The sequence below is a fragment of the Fusarium flagelliforme genome (genome assembly GCF_020744385.1).
Source record: "Fusarium flagelliforme strain FIESC 12 MPI-CAGE-AA-0113 chromosome Unknown B0J16scaffold_7, whole genome shotgun sequence".
Classification (NCBI taxonomy): domain Eukaryota; kingdom Fungi; phylum Ascomycota; class Sordariomycetes; order Hypocreales; family Nectriaceae; genus Fusarium; species Fusarium flagelliforme.
In genome coordinates, this window is record NW_025763509.1 from 462740 (window position 1) to 479239 (window position 16500).

At 48.6% G+C, this 16500-nt stretch overlaps 6 protein-coding genes across 6 annotated transcripts; 2 read left to right on the top strand and 4 right to left on the bottom strand.

Annotated features, from left to right (window-relative positions):
• Positions 1-165: 165 nt before the first annotated feature.
• Positions 166-980, bottom strand: B0J16DRAFT_375168 (uncharacterized protein). The gene has a single exon (XM_046130671.1). It carries the CDS (start codon positions 844-846, stop codon positions 463-465), a length of 384 nt encoding a protein of 127 aa, XP_045978624.1. The 5' UTR covers positions 847-980; the 3' UTR covers positions 166-462.
• Positions 981-1656: 676 nt separating this feature from the next.
• B0J16DRAFT_348385 (glycoside hydrolase superfamily) lies at positions 1657-3238 on the bottom strand. Its single transcript, XM_046128730.1, has 3 exons — positions 2492-3238; positions 2022-2444; positions 1657-1969 (listed from the first exon to the last, which is right to left on the bottom strand). Exons 1-3 carry the CDS (start codon positions 3122-3124, stop codon positions 1793-1795), a joined length of 1233 nt encoding a protein of 410 aa, XP_045978625.1. The 5' UTR covers positions 3125-3238; the 3' UTR covers positions 1657-1792.
• A 1627-nt stretch (positions 3239-4865) lies between these two features.
• Positions 4866-5879, top strand: B0J16DRAFT_403906 (uncharacterized protein; the record flags this gene model as incomplete). The annotated part of the gene is made up of 1 exon (XM_046132753.1): positions 4866-5879. One exon carries the CDS (start codon positions 4866-4868, stop codon positions 5877-5879), a length of 1014 nt encoding a protein of 337 aa, XP_045978626.1.
• A 627-nt stretch (positions 5880-6506) lies between these two features.
• Positions 6507-8888, top strand: B0J16DRAFT_180981 (fungal-specific transcription factor domain-containing protein). Its single transcript, XM_046122601.1, has 3 exons — positions 6507-6781; positions 6830-7728; positions 7779-8888. Exons 1-3 carry the CDS (start codon positions 6541-6543, stop codon positions 8760-8762), a joined length of 2124 nt encoding a protein of 707 aa, XP_045978627.1. The 5' UTR covers positions 6507-6540; the 3' UTR covers positions 8763-8888.
• A 511-nt stretch (positions 8889-9399) lies between these two features.
• B0J16DRAFT_348388 (uncharacterized protein) lies at positions 9400-10983 on the bottom strand. Its single transcript, XM_046128731.1, has 5 exons — positions 10549-10983; positions 10342-10500; positions 10262-10290; positions 9978-10213; positions 9400-9927 (listed from the first exon to the last, which is right to left on the bottom strand). The coding sequence occupies exons 1-5, from the start codon at positions 10860-10862 to the stop codon at positions 9673-9675; spliced, it is 993 nt and encodes a 330-aa protein (XP_045978628.1). The 5' UTR covers positions 10863-10983; the 3' UTR covers positions 9400-9672.
• Positions 10984-12189: 1206 nt separating this feature from the next.
• B0J16DRAFT_364591 (uncharacterized protein) lies at positions 12190-15775 on the bottom strand (the record flags this gene model as incomplete). Its single annotated transcript, XM_046129950.1, has 3 exons — positions 12190-13075; positions 13702-15199; positions 15246-15775. 3 exons carry the CDS (start codon positions 15773-15775, stop codon positions 12254-12256), a joined length of 2850 nt encoding a protein of 949 aa, XP_045978629.1. The 3' UTR covers positions 12190-12253.
• Between the last annotated feature and the right edge of the window lie 725 nt (positions 15776-16500).

The window sequence follows — 16500 nt, forward strand, 5'->3', positions numbered from 1 at the left end:
GCATGCCTTTGTAAGACCCCACGGTGTTCCGGGACTGGGACATTTTGGAGAAAACGCCGTGGAACATCGCCGTGGAGTCAGGTTGGGAGATAAGATAAGACTTTTGGGGGCTTATATGCTTAGAAATTGGGACGATAGACAAATCTCATGGCAGATGACATTGCTCGTTGACAGTTTCGGCTAGTCAGATTTAAGCTTATGTTTACAAATGCTGTAAAACTTCAAGCTCGTGGACCGTCTCAATGCATAGACAGTGAATACATGTTCCTTCTCAAGAACTACATCTCGCCGCCGAGTTGCTTACTGTTTCACATGAACCCGGGCGTATTCCAAATTACAGATCTTATATACTATCTGGCACCTTGTCCTCTCATTCTAAATCCCGTTCAGTCTTCTACCTTCTTCCATCTCCCCAAGCCTATATACATAACCCCCTCTCATTCAAACATGTTATCCTCATATCTAATCACTCCTCTTGTGATAGCACAAAACCCATCCAAACTCAACAGGATTGGTAGCAATCAGCGCCGGCTTCTCATACCCGAACTCAGCACTACCAAACTGTACACCGTACTTGTCCTGGTATCGCTGGCACACGATATCCTTGACATCAGGCGAAGGGATATCAGGGATGTTAACGCCGAGACTAATGAGGCGCAGCTCGGTGACTTGGTAGTTGAGAGTGGTAAGCTGCGCGAGGGGAATGCGGACAGGCTGCTGGCTGTGGTCTGCTGCATTGACGACCATGATGTTGGCATAGGCGGTGGGGGCTTGTCGGGCTGTTGGTTGAGCTACAGCAGCTGAGGCGAGGAGCGCGATTGCGCTGGTGATGGTGGTGAAATGCATGATTGCGTAGAAATGTATGATGAGTCGCTCAATTGATTGTGCAGGTATAGATGAGTTGGGATGCTATTTCAAAGACAGGATATGCCCAATTCTTATACCTCCCTGTTCGTAGGACAGATAATTTCCACATATGCATTTCCTCTCTAATAATAGTAAATCCAGCCTTGGCCTACTGCCGTGTGACGCACCCATAAGCACTTGTAAAATTTACGAGGCCTGCACTGAATCCTTACACGTATTCCTTGGACCAGTAAGAGGTGCATGAGACAGATGAGTAAGCTGTCGATCATGAGATAATTTCCTCTTGGGAGGAGACAACGTGATCTGACTGGTCGGAGTAAATGGGGAGATATGTCTGTTGCTATGGAACGTAACTTCTGTTTCCTCGTGTTATGTCTTGGGTGGCGGTGATCCGGGGTTCCAGTGGCTTGGCTGGACTTTGGCATCGCGCTGGATATATCCTGATCTGGTGATCGCCATGATATATCGGGCGCAGTCCTAGATCTTAGTAGAGCATGAGATCTGAGTCCGGATTCTCCGGACTTCTCTAAACAAATGAGTTATCACTCCACGCGTCCAGCCGGTTCGGAGGCCGCAGTCCTCGAGGACAATTTCTGATCTCGTGTCGGATGTTCGTGTGTCTGAATCCCATTTAGAAATCGCCGTCTGAGTTTGAAGTCCCGGTTCTATCCTGTCAATCGTGTGGCTGACCAATCAGTGTGCGAATATTGTAAAGCTAGGCCTTTCTCATCCACATGTATCGTTATATATACTAAGAAGATCCTCAATCACAGTGGCTGCCGAGCGCTATACGCATTCCCTCAAGTAAGTAAGTATAGATGACAGAGTGAAATGGAATCATATTCGCCCTATTGGCCATGGCTGGCTTGTTCCTATCTATCTATGGCATGGCTGCCTTGAGCTGACTATTCAACCCCGGTCCGATTTACAGACCAACAGCCGATCGAACAGCGTCAATCAGAATGTTGTTATAATCACCACCAGCCTCATAGGTAGCGAAACCACCAAGCTTGTGCTGAACAACAAACTTGCCTTTCTCAGCAAAGGACCTGGCATTATCATAACTGACATAAATCTCCTTCTTCGCATCATAAAGGAAAGGCTACCAAACTCGTCAGTAATCATATTTTTCACGCTGAGTAAGCTAAACATACCGTCTTACTGCACTTATCCCAAGTATAAGCAATGCCGGGCGCAGGGTTACCCTTGGTATCGAGGAACTTGGCTTCCTCAATCATGCTCCAGAAGGGATAAGTTCCACTGGGAGGAGCAGCGTTACCACAGTCGTCGATTCGAGGATCATTGTCCCAGCTGCTTCCTTGGAAGCGATCGGTGGAGTTCTGGGCGGGGTAGAGGTTGAGCTTCTTTTGCTTATTGAAAGCAGATGTGGCGTTGACTCTGAAGCCGTGGGCGTAGTTAGGTAGACCAAGGACGATTTGGGAGGCGGGAATGCCAGCACCTGTCCACTTGGCGACGGCTTCGTCACCTGCGCCCATAGTGTTGCGCTCGTCGCAAGAGCGGGACAGAGCGGCGTTGGGACCAGCGACAGGAGCCCAAGCACCGTAGAGATCATAGTTCTTATAACTGTCAGCATGCCTCAGTGTTGAAGTCCCGTGTAACGTACCATGATCATGATGTAATCCAAAACATCAGCAAAACCACCCAAATCCTTCGAGGCAGTCCCATTCTTATCATTCCAAGGAAACAGGGATCCAGCAGCGGTAAGAAACATCTCCTTACCAACAGGATCCTTCCTCAACGCCTTCAAAAACTCCAAAAAGTTGGCCGTATCATCCTTGTTGATGACATTACATCCAAGACCCTGCTTATTAGGATACTCCCAATCAAAGTCCAACCCATCAAGGTCATGCTTCTTGACAAAATCAACACAAGTCTTTACAAACGCAGTGCGGTTCTTTTCGTTGGCGAAGTTACTGGAGAAGTACTTGCTTCCGGTCCATCCGCCGATGGATACAAGAGCTTTGACGTTGTTTGCCTTGGCGGCGTTGACGAAGCAGGAAAGCTCTTGGGGTTGAGACTTGGAGATATCGAGACTGCCGTCGGACGCGGTTTCGGCGAAGGCGTATTTTGCGTCGGTGAATTTATCCCATGGCATGGATGAGACGGGGAAGCCTCTGTTGGCGTGGAAGCCAGCGAAGTAAGTCGAAGCCACAAGACCTGAGCTTGCGGCATCGACACTGCTGGTGAGGCTCAGAAGGCCCACCAACGAGGCGGATAGCGATTTAATAGTCAACATTGTTAGAAGAAAGAAAAGTAAGGAATGTATAAGTTGAGTTGAAAGAGTGAATTGCGGATCAAACCATCAAAATGTATGACGAGACTTGTACAACTATATATGCCCCTCATCACTGTAATAGACTTTCGAATCGTACGAGACAGCATTAACTGCCGTAAATTAGAATTTGTTCACGCCCGTTGTGACGCGTTTCCATTGTATCCGTGCGGCAGTTGAGATGATCATCTCGCTTGTTGGTTTCGACTAGGCCATAGCTAAAAGTTTAAAATGCAGGGCTCCCCGCTTCGAGAAGCTCCTATCATTTCCGCCTCACCTGTTCGAGGCTTGCTCTCGGGCAATATTTCAGCCTGGACTTTATCATCAGCGCGGTGGAAGTTGGATGTTTCATCTTCCTGTTGGTGCGTTAATTCAGGAAACACAGAAGATACGTCATTGAAGTTTAAGTGAGCATTGATGTTTGGTGTTCGGATACCGGATAGATGGAAATTTATCGTCAACACCTGTACCCTGTTGTTTTCTTCCTAAATGCTACCTTGGCCTGCAAGCTTTGTGTTCAGGCGCCGATTCTTCCGATGCGTTAATTACTTCGGGCCTTCAAACAAATGATCGCCGGTCTTTTTCTCTTCCCGTTGTGCTATGACGACTTTGCTAGAGTAAGCCGATTTCGGTCACTATTGCCGATGTTTCAGATGTTCTGAAGCACGCACATTCAGCCACCGTAGAAATGAGCAGCCAACTTGTCGCTAACGCTATTATTAGCTCGGTAAGTGCCGAACTACCGCTGAATAATCTGCGTCCAGCATGTCCTTGACCCAAGGACACGGTCGTGATCTTTGCATGAGAGTCTTGGCTCTATCGGCCTGGTCATCGCAACACATTTAAGAGGCCGCATAAAGCTGAGAATATAAACAACCCACCGGGTTACTTCCGTCTGGTTGGTTGGGTTTGATGCCACAAAGTGTACATGATTTGCTGCGACACTGCCAAGTGCGCTGAACACTGGAGGTTGTATCTGACTCTTGTGGTAACTCGTCGCGCAACGTTTTAACCAACCAAAATGGAAAGCACACAGAGATACCTATTATTCGTTTTGAATCATTTCATACTGAGTCCAGATTATGCAACTTCCTTGCAAAGACATCGAGTTATCGTCCTCGTGATGCATTCCAGGTCATTCTTCACTCAGCTTAGGGTAGCCACACTAGCGCGTCAAACTCTTTAGGCAAGCTCGGGATCTCTTTCCCTTTCCACTTATCACCAATCTTTTCCCCACGCGCTAACCATCGGCCAATCTCAACTGTCTTATCGTCATCAGCGAAGATAACCGTCTTGCCCATGGAGTAACCCCAACCGTGTCTATCTGGGGAAATGGGCCTTGCTTCGGGTTCACTATCTTTGTTGATGCTCTTTTCGGAGAGTCCGGGGAATTTCATGACGGCTGATCGCGGCATTGACTGATAGGAGCTCTATACTCTTTGGGACATGGCATGTTCTGGAACAGTTCCCGATGTGATGATCGGTATTGTCATGATAGTAGTAACTAAAATGGAAAGAATGAAGTATAAGCAAACAAGTAACAGTTTCCGATCAAATTGGATATATAAAGTGTCTTGAGTGCGGCATCAACTCAAACATCATCTCAAGCATCTTAAGCAATAACAACTACTTCACATTTATCTTGTGTACCAACTTCTCACTACTCCAAGCTACCTTTAGAGTATAACCCCTACAAATCATCAAAATGGCCGCTGTCAACCAAGACACCCTCGACATGTCCCTGTTCTTCGGAACACCCTCCCAAAAGCAAGACTTTTGCGACTCCCTCCTCCGTCTCCTCAAAAAGCGTGGTGGTGTCAAGCTCATCAACCACAGCATTCCCTCCCAAGATATCCACGAACTCTTCCGTCAAACAAAGCGCTTCTTCTCCCTCCCTCTCGAAACCAAGATGATCGCCAAGCACCCTCCCCAAGCCAACCCCAACCGCGGATACTCCTTCGTCGGCCAAGAAAACGTCGCCAACATCAGCGGTTACGAAAAGGGTCTTGGACCCCTGACTACTCGCGATATCAAGGAGACTGTTGACTTTGGTTCTGCTACGGATGAGCTTGTGGATAACATTTGGGTTCCTGAGCAGGACTTGCCTGGCTTTAGGAAGTTTATGGAGGAGTTCTATGAGAAGGCTTTCAAGACTGAGATGCAGCTTCTTGAGGCTCTTGCTATCGCTCTTGGTGTTTCACCTGAGCATCTCAAGTCTCTGCATAACCGTGCAGAGAATGAGTTCCGTATCTTGCACTACCCTGCCGTCCCCGCTTCAGAACTCGCCGACGGAAGCGCCACACGTATCGCTGAGCACACTGACTTTGGCACCATCACCATGCTCTTCCAAGATTCTGTCGGCGGTCTTCAAGTCGAGGACCAAGAAAATCTCGGCACCTTCAACAACGTCGAGTCAGCCGCTCCCACCGATATCATCCTCAACATCGGCGATTCCCTGCAGCGTTTGACAAACGACACTTTCAAGGCTGCTTGTCACCGTGTGACTTACCCTCCTTCTATCAAGGCTGGTGATGGCGAGCAGGTTATTCCTGAGCGATACTCTATTGCTTACTTTGCTAAGCCTAACCGTAGCGCCTCGCTGTTTCCTCTTAAGGAGTTTATTGAGGAGGGTGTGCCTTGCAAGTATGAGGATATTACTGCTTGGGATTGGAACAATAAGCGAATTGAGAAGTTGTTTTCTCCCGAGGCTAAGGCTTAGATAAAATTGTATGGTAGATATTGTTATTAGCATGGAGGAGTTCAACTGATTTCAATTATATTCAACAACAATCTGGTCTCTTCTTAGTGATGTACTCATTTCCTAGAGGTGCTTTGGTGAACATGATGCCAGTTAATCTGCAAACTAATCTTCGACCATCACGACCTGGTTTATCCATGACTTTTTTCGATACCGGCTTTGCCCGAAACAAGAAGGCACCTTCCTCAATAAATGGTCTCAATCGCTTCGAACAGACTAAGCATCACGAGCTTCCATGCAGTTTGCGTGACCAAATTATCCCCAGGATTTCTGACTCAGTGACAACTTCAACTCTGAGCATACCCACATTCAAAACACCCCAATTGACGCCCTTTTCCATGTCATGTCAAAATTTCCCCACAGAATAAGACACGATCCTGTTCTACGACTCCATAACACAGCAGTAAAAACATGGAGAGAACCCGCCCTAGAACATCTTAGTCCAAGCCTCATCTCCAATTGGTTAATCCATCGGCTGCCCCGAAAGATAAGCCCCAACTCAAAAGGAAAGAGATCCCGACCGTACTTTCCTGAACCGTTTTAAAGTAGAACTGCCACCCAGGTCTGCCTTCCCCATTCGATTTCTACGCCAGTTTACTCGTACAGATTGGGTTTCTTCAGTATGGGTACTTCAAGACGCACGCACTCTTTCGGCGGTTGTAAAACATGTCGAAAAAGGCATCTGAAATGCGATCAATCCCTACCACGCTGTAAACGATGTCGTCAGGCTGGTTTAACGTGTGAAGGGTTCACGCCAGCGCTCAGATGGTTGATTTCTACGGGCAGGGAGGTTTATGATAGACAGCCACCGCAGACAGCTGAAGCTGGGGCTGAACAGTATTCCAGACGGCATTTGTTTACTGGTGAGTGTTCCTATACGTACTTATGTGGAGTTGAGCTGACCCTTGCAGAGGCGGATAGAGAGCTCATGAGCAATGCGCTCCTTACCGATGTCCCATCTACAGTCACAGCTGCTCTGAACCAAATTGATGAACAGTCAAAAGTTCTTGATGATGCAGCAAGTATATGCGAAGTCGGACCTTTTCAGGTCTTCAAATTTGAGTCAAGTCAAACTATTTCAGACCATGTCTCGTTCAATGATATGGAGCTTGATAGCTTGAGTGAACCCCAAACACAAGCCTTCTCGGAGCCCGTTGACAATATTTCGGACCAGATGGTCGATGAGACTATCGTTCCCAATGATTTCTCGACAACGTCGCTGGACTTTCTGCATTGGGGTGATTTATTCACTTGGGATGTCAGCGTGCTGGATAATCCTCCTCAACTACCCTACGAAAACTTCGATACACTACCCATGTGGCCTAACGAATCATTCTCTGAATCTTTGGATACTATGATACCATTTGAAGATGACGTTGCATGGCCGCAGCTAGATCTCATGATCGATGCACCACTCCTCCTAAAGCACTTCAACGACGACGTCATCAGCCAAATGGGATCTCTACCCATCAACGAGAAGTCCGCTTGGAGGACACTGCATTATCCCTCAGCGATCATGACGCTAAGCGAGTTGACGATGTTGGATGTGAACAAGGAACAGATCAAGCGTGCTAATCTGTCTACCTTTTATGCGCTCATCGCTGTGTCTGCATTCCATCTTTCACTAAACTCCATTACGTTTCCTAGTCTTTCACGAGCGGGAGATCATTGGAAGTCGTTGTCGAGTCGAACATATGAAGCGGCCAAGCAGCATCTGAAAGTCAGTCTTGAGAAGGAATCTCAGCCTGGACCGCACAAGGCGAAATACAAGGAGCAATTGATGGGCATAAGCGCCGTCTTGGCAACAGCAGTAAGTAAACATCACCGAAGGCATCATGATCATGAACTGACGCAGTTCAGCTTCTTTCAGGTAACGAAACAGATACCCGCTGGTGTCTCACCGAAATGGAACGTCTGATCAGTTGGCGCGGCCTCACAAAACCCAGCATCTCCCGACGCGCCCGTCTTCTACACAACATCTACGCCTGGATGCGCATCGTCTCCGAAAGTCTAAACGTCTACCGTGACGAGAACCACGCTATAGAAACACCCTTCACCCTACCCAACACGACCAACAAGTCAGCTACCGTCCCTGTGCAATCCATCAACCCCGACATAACCCTCGACAACTTCCTTCATCTCGAACCTCGCAAAAAGACGCGTCGCGATATAAAAGATATTCATCTTGCGGATACGTCGCAGGATCATGAGAATATGTACATGCAGATCTACGGCGTGCCGGAGACGTGGCTTAGTCTTGTTTCGCAGATTACACGGCTGGCAAATGTGATGGATCGGTTGTCTGCGAGGAAAAAGTCTGATGCTGAAGCGCTTATGGCGCTGCAGCCTAGGGCGTCTTATCTTGAGAATGCGGTGTGTTTGTTTCGCTCGAGACATAGCGTGGAATCACCAGAAAGTCCAACAGCGCCCGGTGGAACACCACACATGCACATGGTCCGCGCTCTAGCATCGGCACTGGTAATATTCTTCTACAGAAGAATCCGCAACGTAAATCCCCTCGTTCTTCAAGACAGCGTAAACGACGTTGTCAATTCCCTACACGCCTTCGACGAGGCGCTCGAGAGGAATAACCTGTTAGGACCAGGGACGGCATGGCCTGCGTTTATCGCGGGTGCGGAAGCGAGAGGTCGACAGAGGATGGATATCGCGGAGTGGTTGGATAAGGGATTTTCGAGGAGTGGGTTTGAGAGTTATCGGTCGAGTAAGGATGTTTTGACGGAGGTTTGGAGGAGGAGGGATTGTGCGGAGGGGATGCCTAGTGGGGATGTTTGTACGTGGATGGAGGTTTGTAGGGATTTGCATCGGTGGCCGTTGGTTTCATGAGTGATGATAATGAATACGAAGTTATGCGACTGTCAACTGTGCCGTGGATGACGGGGCGTTCGTTCTGGAGATGGCCCTTCGTGTCGCGTGAAACCAATTGCTCGAATTGACTGCCCATTTGGGGTTCTGCGCTTCGTCGGGACTCTCTACGCTCAGAGCGGCGGGGTCGATTGACAGCATTGTTGTCTCGGTGGGCGCGACGTTGTGATGAGTCGAGGCAGGAGTCGCACGAGCGTGATTGATCAATGTGAATGTCGAGGCACCATCGGCGGTCTCATCTCGGGCTTGAAGGGAAACGTAAAGTCATCGTGTACGCGGTTCAGCGACGAGGTTGGAGCGTGCGGTCGCCCATCACCCTGGTAATTGGAGCAAGAGGGCTGGCTCTTGTCGCGGACTCGAGGGCGCGGGTGAAAATGACGAATAAATGGAGGAAGATCAAGCGACGATACGTTGGGTGTGGGCTACGGGCGAGGAGTGGTCTTGGTGTCTATTTGGCTGTGGTTGGATTGACGAAGTTGTGTTGATTTGGGGAAACTGCTCAACGTCACTGGCGCGAGAAGAGGCGCTGGCTGAGCGAAGACCCCGCTAAACTTCAGCACCTGGGGATTTGACCGAGGGTGCCAATTGAAGCCAAGCATGAACATCCGCATCAATTGACCATGCAATTAGTCGTGCATCCAGGCATTCAATCTGCTCAATTGCGAGTTTGCCTACAGCTTCCGATCTGATGCCATTAGTTTGTTCCAGACTGGCTCAGTAACCGGCCCTGGAGGAACAGCGCTTTTGTCAGACCAATTCCCCAAGAGCAATGCCCACCAGCCTTTCACGAATAGATCTTGTAATTATAATTCTTTGTATTGGGTATCATTAATTAGACATATAAAATTCCTCCTCGGCTCCGTATCCCTCATTATACGTTCTCGCAGTATTTAACCGTCCCCTTCGACGACGAGTCTGGTGATATTAAAGGCGGTATCGGCATTTGTGCTGGCGCGCCTGCTGAGGATGGCAGACTCTGTAAATCGTAGAAGTCGCTTGGGTTTGTAGCGTTCGACGGTGATCTCTCGGGTCGATCGTCGTGTTGTCGTTGTAAATCTTTTAAAAGGGCGTAGAAGAAGGGTGTGTTGGCGACGATGCATGCGCACAGAATCTCAATTGAAGCCCACTACTATAAGTCAGTTCAATCCCCTTCATCATCGAGGTTCCAATGCTTACCATTGATCGGGATCTTTGCGACACGGATTCGTTGAGGATAAGAGGTAGCCGAAGGATCGTAATAGCGACAAGCACAGCACCCACGCTGAACAAAAAGCCCAATTGTAATTTCTCCCTCAAATCAAGACGAAGGTGTCGCAGCATCGGAAAAGGAAGGATAATTAAAGCGACGTTGAGAACAATGTTGCAGACTGCCATCAAGATCAGATTGCCGACGGCGCGGTTGCATGCTGCTTCTGCGGTCCGAATTAGCGGTTGTGTCGGTGGCGAATTCGGTGTCTTACTGCTATCGTCGTAATTGAGCGCCCACATCCTACAAACAATTAGTTAGAGAGGCATTGTTGAAGGAGGAATTGGGACGTACAGTGATATTGGGCGACATTCTGCCAGGATGGTTATAAATACTGCGACGAACGTGGCGATGATGAACCACCAAAGCGCATCAGTGACAATCTTTCCCCAACGAAAGACATCAATGAAGCGTGAATAAAAGGCCAAAAGCCCCAGCTTCAAGCACCACAAACTACCAAATATCAGCAATGATCTCCCTCCAGTTGATAGTATCGCATACAACAAAGCGTAGAATATTCTCGCGGGAATAAGCAACTTGTGCGAAAGCTCCCTCCCGGCATTAACCGCATCGCTCGTCGACGGTTCGTACGTATGACTCGGATTAAGAAGAAACGAATAAAGAATACACAGCGCCCGTCCGATGAGCGGTAGTATGGCAACGGTCATGTAAAAGTCGTCGATGCGCCAGCGACGATGGCATGTGCTGTGGATGTTACATCGGATGGTAAACCGATAAATGCAGCGGGCGACGATGAGGAGGGCGCATATGCTCGTTGAGGTGAGAGTTAGGACTGCGTCCGAGGACGATGCCATTCTGATACCGAATGGATCATCGTTGCCAGTGAAGGGAAAGTTACGGTGGTGTAGAGGAGGGTGGAAAGTTACAGGAGGCAAGGAGATGGGATGGGGCGAATAATGTAGACGCGGGGGTATGGAGTCTAGTCTGACCCGGATTATTTCGAGCCAAGGATCTGGGGTACAAAAGGTCATTTCTACTGGAGGATTCAACATGTCGAGGCATCTAGCCTTGCTAGCGTAAGCGGTAATTGGTAATTGACTTTAGCCGGACCATCGTCAACGGCTTCTGGGCTGAAGACAAAGCTTTTGCTCAATTGACTTGCGATTCTTGACACTATTTGGAGTAGAGTCGGCCAATCTCTGCTCAAGTGTCGGCAAACGAGTCCATGTCTTGCAGATCCCTGCATGCAAAATTAGCTGCATGTATTTTTATTTTTTTCTTCGGGAAAGAGTGAGGCTGGGAGATTTACAGTTTAATTACCCCGTGATTTGAAACCACGAATGGGCGTCATCTACTCATTGCGCTCATTCTTTACTCCTGTTCTTGACCCACGAATAATTGATGTTGTTATTGTTGATCATCAACAATTGATGCTTGACGCAGGGACCGTGTGACGGTCAGAGTGATGATCACGGGTGGTAAGGCGATAAACGAAGTCGGCTTCATTAGCTAGGCCGTGTGCACAGACTTGGATCATGTTTTGCAGACGCCACATACGTCGGGTGACTTGTCGTGTTTTTCTTCGCGATCCGTAACGAGACGGTGACATGTCGTTTCATCCACTCCACCGTCAGTGAACCGAAAACCAATGTCGTCTGTTGATTGAGAGATGGATTCAACGAAATGAGGATTGATAAAGGACCGATATCTATATTGAACTCCCTTTGAAATGACAAGGCTGGGTTTGCTTTGCGTTCTGAGGATAATTACCCTAGACCTTGGATCCAAGAACTTGTATTTTGGAAAGGGTGGCTTCGGTTATGATCAGGGTGGTCTTGGCACGAACCGAGTTATCGGACATGCAACGACGATCATAGAGTATCAGAAAAAGAGTCTTTCAAATCACCAATTGGGGTCCCCTTTGACTCTAGAGTTCTGTCCTTACTTTTTATGCCCATGTTTTCTAGTGTTTGCATATTTCTTATTTCACTAGCAAAGGTACATGACCACTAACTCAAGAGCACGCCAAATTCGGGCTTCTAAGGATGGGGCATAAGTACCTAAAGTTAATGTCCTAGTACGTTACGGGACCTCACTACAGGAGATGCAAGCCCAATACACAAATTCACTTATCGCGCAAACACAATCTCAAAAATGATGGTCTGTATGTAATTCTCCAATCTCCCCTTCCGTAAATATGATAACAAGAAGAACTAAAACTGATTAAACGTTGAAAACGCTATTCTCAAACCCCAAGGATTTGAAGACCGATGGCCTCAAGCTGCAACTCAGCAAGCTGTTCATCACTTGCATCCTCGATACCGAAATAAACAATATATGCACCGCCCGAAAAATGCCTGGCATAGAATTGCGACCACTCTAGACCGTTAGAGTGGCAGTAAGTGTCGATATCAGACGGGTCAACGATACACTCAGATCCAGGCATTCTGCACTTGAGCTCATCACTGGTAGGCTTCTCACAAAGGAGCGGGATTGATCTTATGTTAGTTGAGCATGTCTTGACTTGTGCGTTCCAACCGTAGTCGCCGCGGTGGACGCAAAGGGTTTGGGAGCCGAAGGAGAGTTGGCCGGTCTGTTCGTCGTAGCTCAAGAGTGCGTCATGAACGTCAGGGTCGGCGACAGGTCCGAAGAAGACGGAGACGTCGCGTATATCGGCCCCCGCTAGGGCCAGACCCTCGGATTCGCCGCTGTCGGAGATGAGTTTGAAGGGGGTAGGGACTGCGTATGCTGCGGTGGTGGTTGTCTCCGCTGCAGTGGTAGTTGTCTCGGCCGCAGTGGTGGTAATCTCGGACGCGGCTGTAGTTTCAGCCTCGGTGATGGTAGTCTCTGTGGTCTGATAGCTGGTGGCGTCCGAGGTAGTCAACTCAGTAGCAGTGAAGCCCTCAGCGGTGGTGGTGGTAGCCTCCTCGATAACCGTAGATGTGGTGACATCGGTGGTTGGCAGAGTGAGGGAAGTCTCGAGAGTCTCAGTCGACAGCGTCTCGGTAGATAGAGTCCCAGTCTCAGTAGACAGAGTCTCAGTAGATAGAGTCTCAGTAGACAAAGTCTCGGTTGGCAGTGTTTCAGTAGAAGAGAAGACGACGGTGGTAGAGGCAGAGTCAGTGGCCGCAGATGAGTAAGAAACTCCAACGGTAGACGAAGATATGGGACGGCATGGTCCAGCGACGACAGCTCGAGATGAGAGCACAGCCAGCGCTCCGGCAAGGAATGTACGAGAAACCATTGTAAAACGAGTGACAAAGGTCGGTAAAGAGATAGAAACAAGATAGAGGTGAAGAATGAGCTGAATGTGCAATACAGACTGTTTTCATTGTACTCCCAGTTTAATTACCTAGGTGCTTATACCAAACTATTGATGGTGGCGTAGTTCTTTATTTGAAGAGCATGGCCAATCAGAACTGAAGAACCGTCTAAAAGTGGATGACTTTGGGTTGAGGCTTGATGCTTGAGTCGTCAAATCAATAGTGATATACACTAGTCAGGGGGATAAGCAACAACAGAAGGCCCAGATCAATCGATCGTCAAATAAGAATGCAAACCGAATAAGAATAAAGAGAATTTTCGTAAAGTCGCTACGTATCTATCATGAAAAATCTCCACAATCTACCAAGAGTATGCATCAACCTCCAACTCAAAAACAGTCGTCGAGTTCCTCGCAATGCCAGCAACAACGGCTCTGACATCATCACAAAGCGATCCCGGTCCCGAAACCACAATTCCAACACGCTCCCATCCTCGTGAAGCCTCCTCGTCGATAAGAGCGGTTACATCAAATCGTGATCCTACTCTGACGTCAATCTGTGCTGTGCTGATAGCGTCCATGGCGGGTTCGAGTTCGTTGACGAGACAGCGCGCGTCATCTTTTACGGACCAGGCGAGTTTGACGTTCCAGTGGTTGTGAACCAGGGCGAAGACACTGGTTATGCCGACGCCGCCCGCGATGAGGAGGAGTCGGTCACAGCGAAGGATTTGACGTGTGTCGTTGCCGGGGTAGGGACCTTCGAGGAATGTGAAGAGTTTGTCGTGACTTCGGAGGTGCTTGGTTATGCCGGAGGATTTCTTGACGAAGAGTGTCACTCCTGCTGAGCTCTCTGCTGATGGCAAAACTGTTCGGGAACCAATTTGTGTCACTGATTTCTCAAGATCTTCAAGACCGGAAGAACCGCCTGGTGAGATTGGGGAGGTAGGCGATGAAGATGATCCGTGGCTGCGAAGAGCGACTGTGGGGATGACAGAGAAGGGATGGTTCTCCCAAGGTCGTAGTGGTGCCAGAGTAGGGAAGTACACGAAGACGTGCTTGCCAGGATCCAAGCCCCATCGGATATGAGGGATATCAATTCTGACGTATCCAGCTCCGATGTCCTTGACTTTAGATCTCAAGATACCAAGTCTGACAACACGAAGAACTCGGACAAGACGTTCAAAGAACCATATAGCACAGGCCATGTACAGCCAAATTTCCTGGCCGTATGAATGGTCTGGGAAGTTAATACCGATAGCTTCATAGCGCATGATGAGATGGTACCAGCATCCAACAACGATGAAAACAGCCAAGATGATGTGCATCAGCAAGAAAAGCTCGTAGTTGGCCTTTCGGAAGTAAAGGCCGCTTCCAAAAGTGGTAATGACGGAGAGAACAAGGGTCATGGAACCCCACCGTCTCCAATCTGCAGAACCGAGATTCTTGGATCCAGCCAGAGCAAAGCAGCCGTGAAGAACAGCAAGTAGTGTAAAGATACGTCCAACCCATCTGTGCAGCAGAATAAACGTCGATCGAGACCAATTCGATACTGAGAGAAGGATATTGTTCCTCGCAGGAAACAAAACGATGACGGGAAGAAGAGCGTACGCAAAGGATCCAGTGCGGTACACGAGATAAGCAAGTTGTTCACGCTTGATGCTGTCGAATCGGGCGTTTGGTTGACGGACATCGTACTCTACGGCCGTGAAGACGACTGTGAGAGAGATGAAGATGACGATGTAGAGTGCTTGACCGATGCTGGGTACGTTGCCGAGCTTGAAGGGCAGAGGACGAACGGAGTATGTTCCTATGGTGCTGGGGTACAGGATGTATGGTTTGAGTTTGTCGTAGATTGTTGGGATGAAGGGCATGTGGCCTAACCATGTCATCACGATTGGGAGGCCGATTGCAACAACAACTAATGCGATGCTAGGCTCTGTCAGTATCAATGTGTCAGTAGTAGAGATAGACGTACCTGTATCTTGACTCGATTATCATTTCATTCTTATAACCACCAAGCTGATTCCACTGCTTAAGATAAGTCATCGGCTCAACAATAGACGTCTCATTGAGAGAGAACTCCATAGGCTTAAGCTGATACTTTGCCGGCTTCTCCTCAACTTCAGCGAGAGCCTCGCTGTAAGTCCACTTCGCAGGAATATCCTTACTACCCGTCACCGACTCTTCCCAAAAGGCTTCGAGTTTGGACATCTTCTCATCTGAACACTTGTCTGCAAAACATGATGCAACAGATGTGAGGAATGCATCGTTGTTAGCCTTGCACTTTGGTGGAGTGAAGACTGGTGATGCTGTTGCTCTCTTATGAGCACCATGACTCGCAACGATGGAGCAGGAGAGCTTTAGGGGGGCGAAAGATCGAAGACAGGATTCTGCACAGAGGGGATCGTAGATGTTTGTGCCGTAGCCTAGAAGGCCACTGGCTGAGACGGAGCTGGCGTATAGAGCCACCAGTGCGAAGAGCGTCATGCCTCCTTGATGTATCATCATGAAGGATTGTTGTAGGAATGCCAAGTGTTATCCCTGAGTGATAAGAGGAAACTGATATACACAACCTAAACATCAGATGGAACTGGCGGAAGACGACTGTTTTATACATTAGAGTTCCCGTCCCCCGGACCTCACAAGGCTGGATGCCTGTCACTTCACCCGGGGATCGCGATCTGGAGAAAAGTCTATTACCCCGGGCCCTGACTGCCGGAGTGACCAACTTGGTTCTACGACACCCGCATTAGGCATCCGAAGCAGTCCAAACTGGGAAGTGTCACCTTCAGTATTCGTGTCAAGGTGTAAACGCTTATCTCGGCTCCCTCCGAGTGCTGTTTCAGAAGTAAACAACCGCATATTCGGCCAGTCTGGTCCGTCGGCCCCGTCAGTTAAGGTTTTCTCTTGGCACATGCCCAGAGAAATCTATCAACGAAAACGTGGTCGAATGGGGTTGTAGTGCATTTGATGGAGACCCGTGGGAGAGGAAATAAGGTAACGTCACTACTCTGTCACCGAGTCTCTGCCCTTTGGTGTGCACCTTGGCCTCCAATATTGATGTCTGTAAGACATGCCGTAGCATTCACCAGTCTAGACCTAACTTATATCGAACGATGGATTTTCAAGTTTATACACGCTAACATCTCACACTAAGTCGCGGGCCGGAGCGAGATTAGAAGAAGCCGTGATGGGTGGCCTTATGATGGCCGCCGAGAATCTGGATGCAC

Excerpts from the sequence above, each read along its gene's own strand:
- B0J16DRAFT_375168 (XM_046130671.1), bottom strand. The coding sequence starts at position 846 with ATGCATTTCACCACCATCACCAGCGCAATCGCGCTCCTCGCCTCAGCT.
- B0J16DRAFT_180981 (XM_046122601.1), top strand. The coding sequence starts at position 6,541 with ATGGGTACTTCAAGACGCACGCACTCTTTCGGCGGTTGTAAAACATGT. Across the intron at positions 6,782-6,829 it reads CAGACGGCATTTGTTTACTG|AGGCGGATAGAGAGCTCATG; the intron begins GTGAGTGTTCCT and ends TGACCCTTGCAG. Across the intron at positions 7,729-7,778 it reads GCGCCGTCTTGGCAACAGCA|CTTCTTTCAGGTAACGAAAC; the intron begins GTAAGTAAACAT and ends GACGCAGTTCAG.
- B0J16DRAFT_348388 (XM_046128731.1), bottom strand. The coding sequence starts at position 10,862 with ATGGCATCGTCCTCGGACGCAGTCCTAACTCTCACCTCAACGAGCATA. Across the intron at positions 10,291-10,341 it reads GAATGTCGCCCAATATCACT|GATGTGGGCGCTCAATTACG; the intron begins GTACGTCCCAAT and ends AATTGTTTGTAG. Across the intron at positions 10,214-10,261 it reads GCTCAATTACGACGATAGCA|AAGCAGCATGCAACCGCGCC; the intron begins GTAAGACACCGA and ends TTCGGACCGCAG.
- B0J16DRAFT_348385 (XM_046128730.1), bottom strand. The coding sequence starts at position 3,124 with ATGTTGACTATTAAATCGCTATCCGCCTCGTTGGTGGGCCTTCTGAGC. Across the intron at positions 2,445-2,491 it reads TGGATTACATCATGATCATG|AACTATGATCTCTACGGTGC; the intron begins GTACGTTACACG and ends GACAGTTATAAG. Across the intron at positions 1,970-2,021 it reads GGGATAAGTGCAGTAAGACG|CCTTTCCTTTATGATGCGAA; the intron begins GTATGTTTAGCT and ends CGAGTTTGGTAG.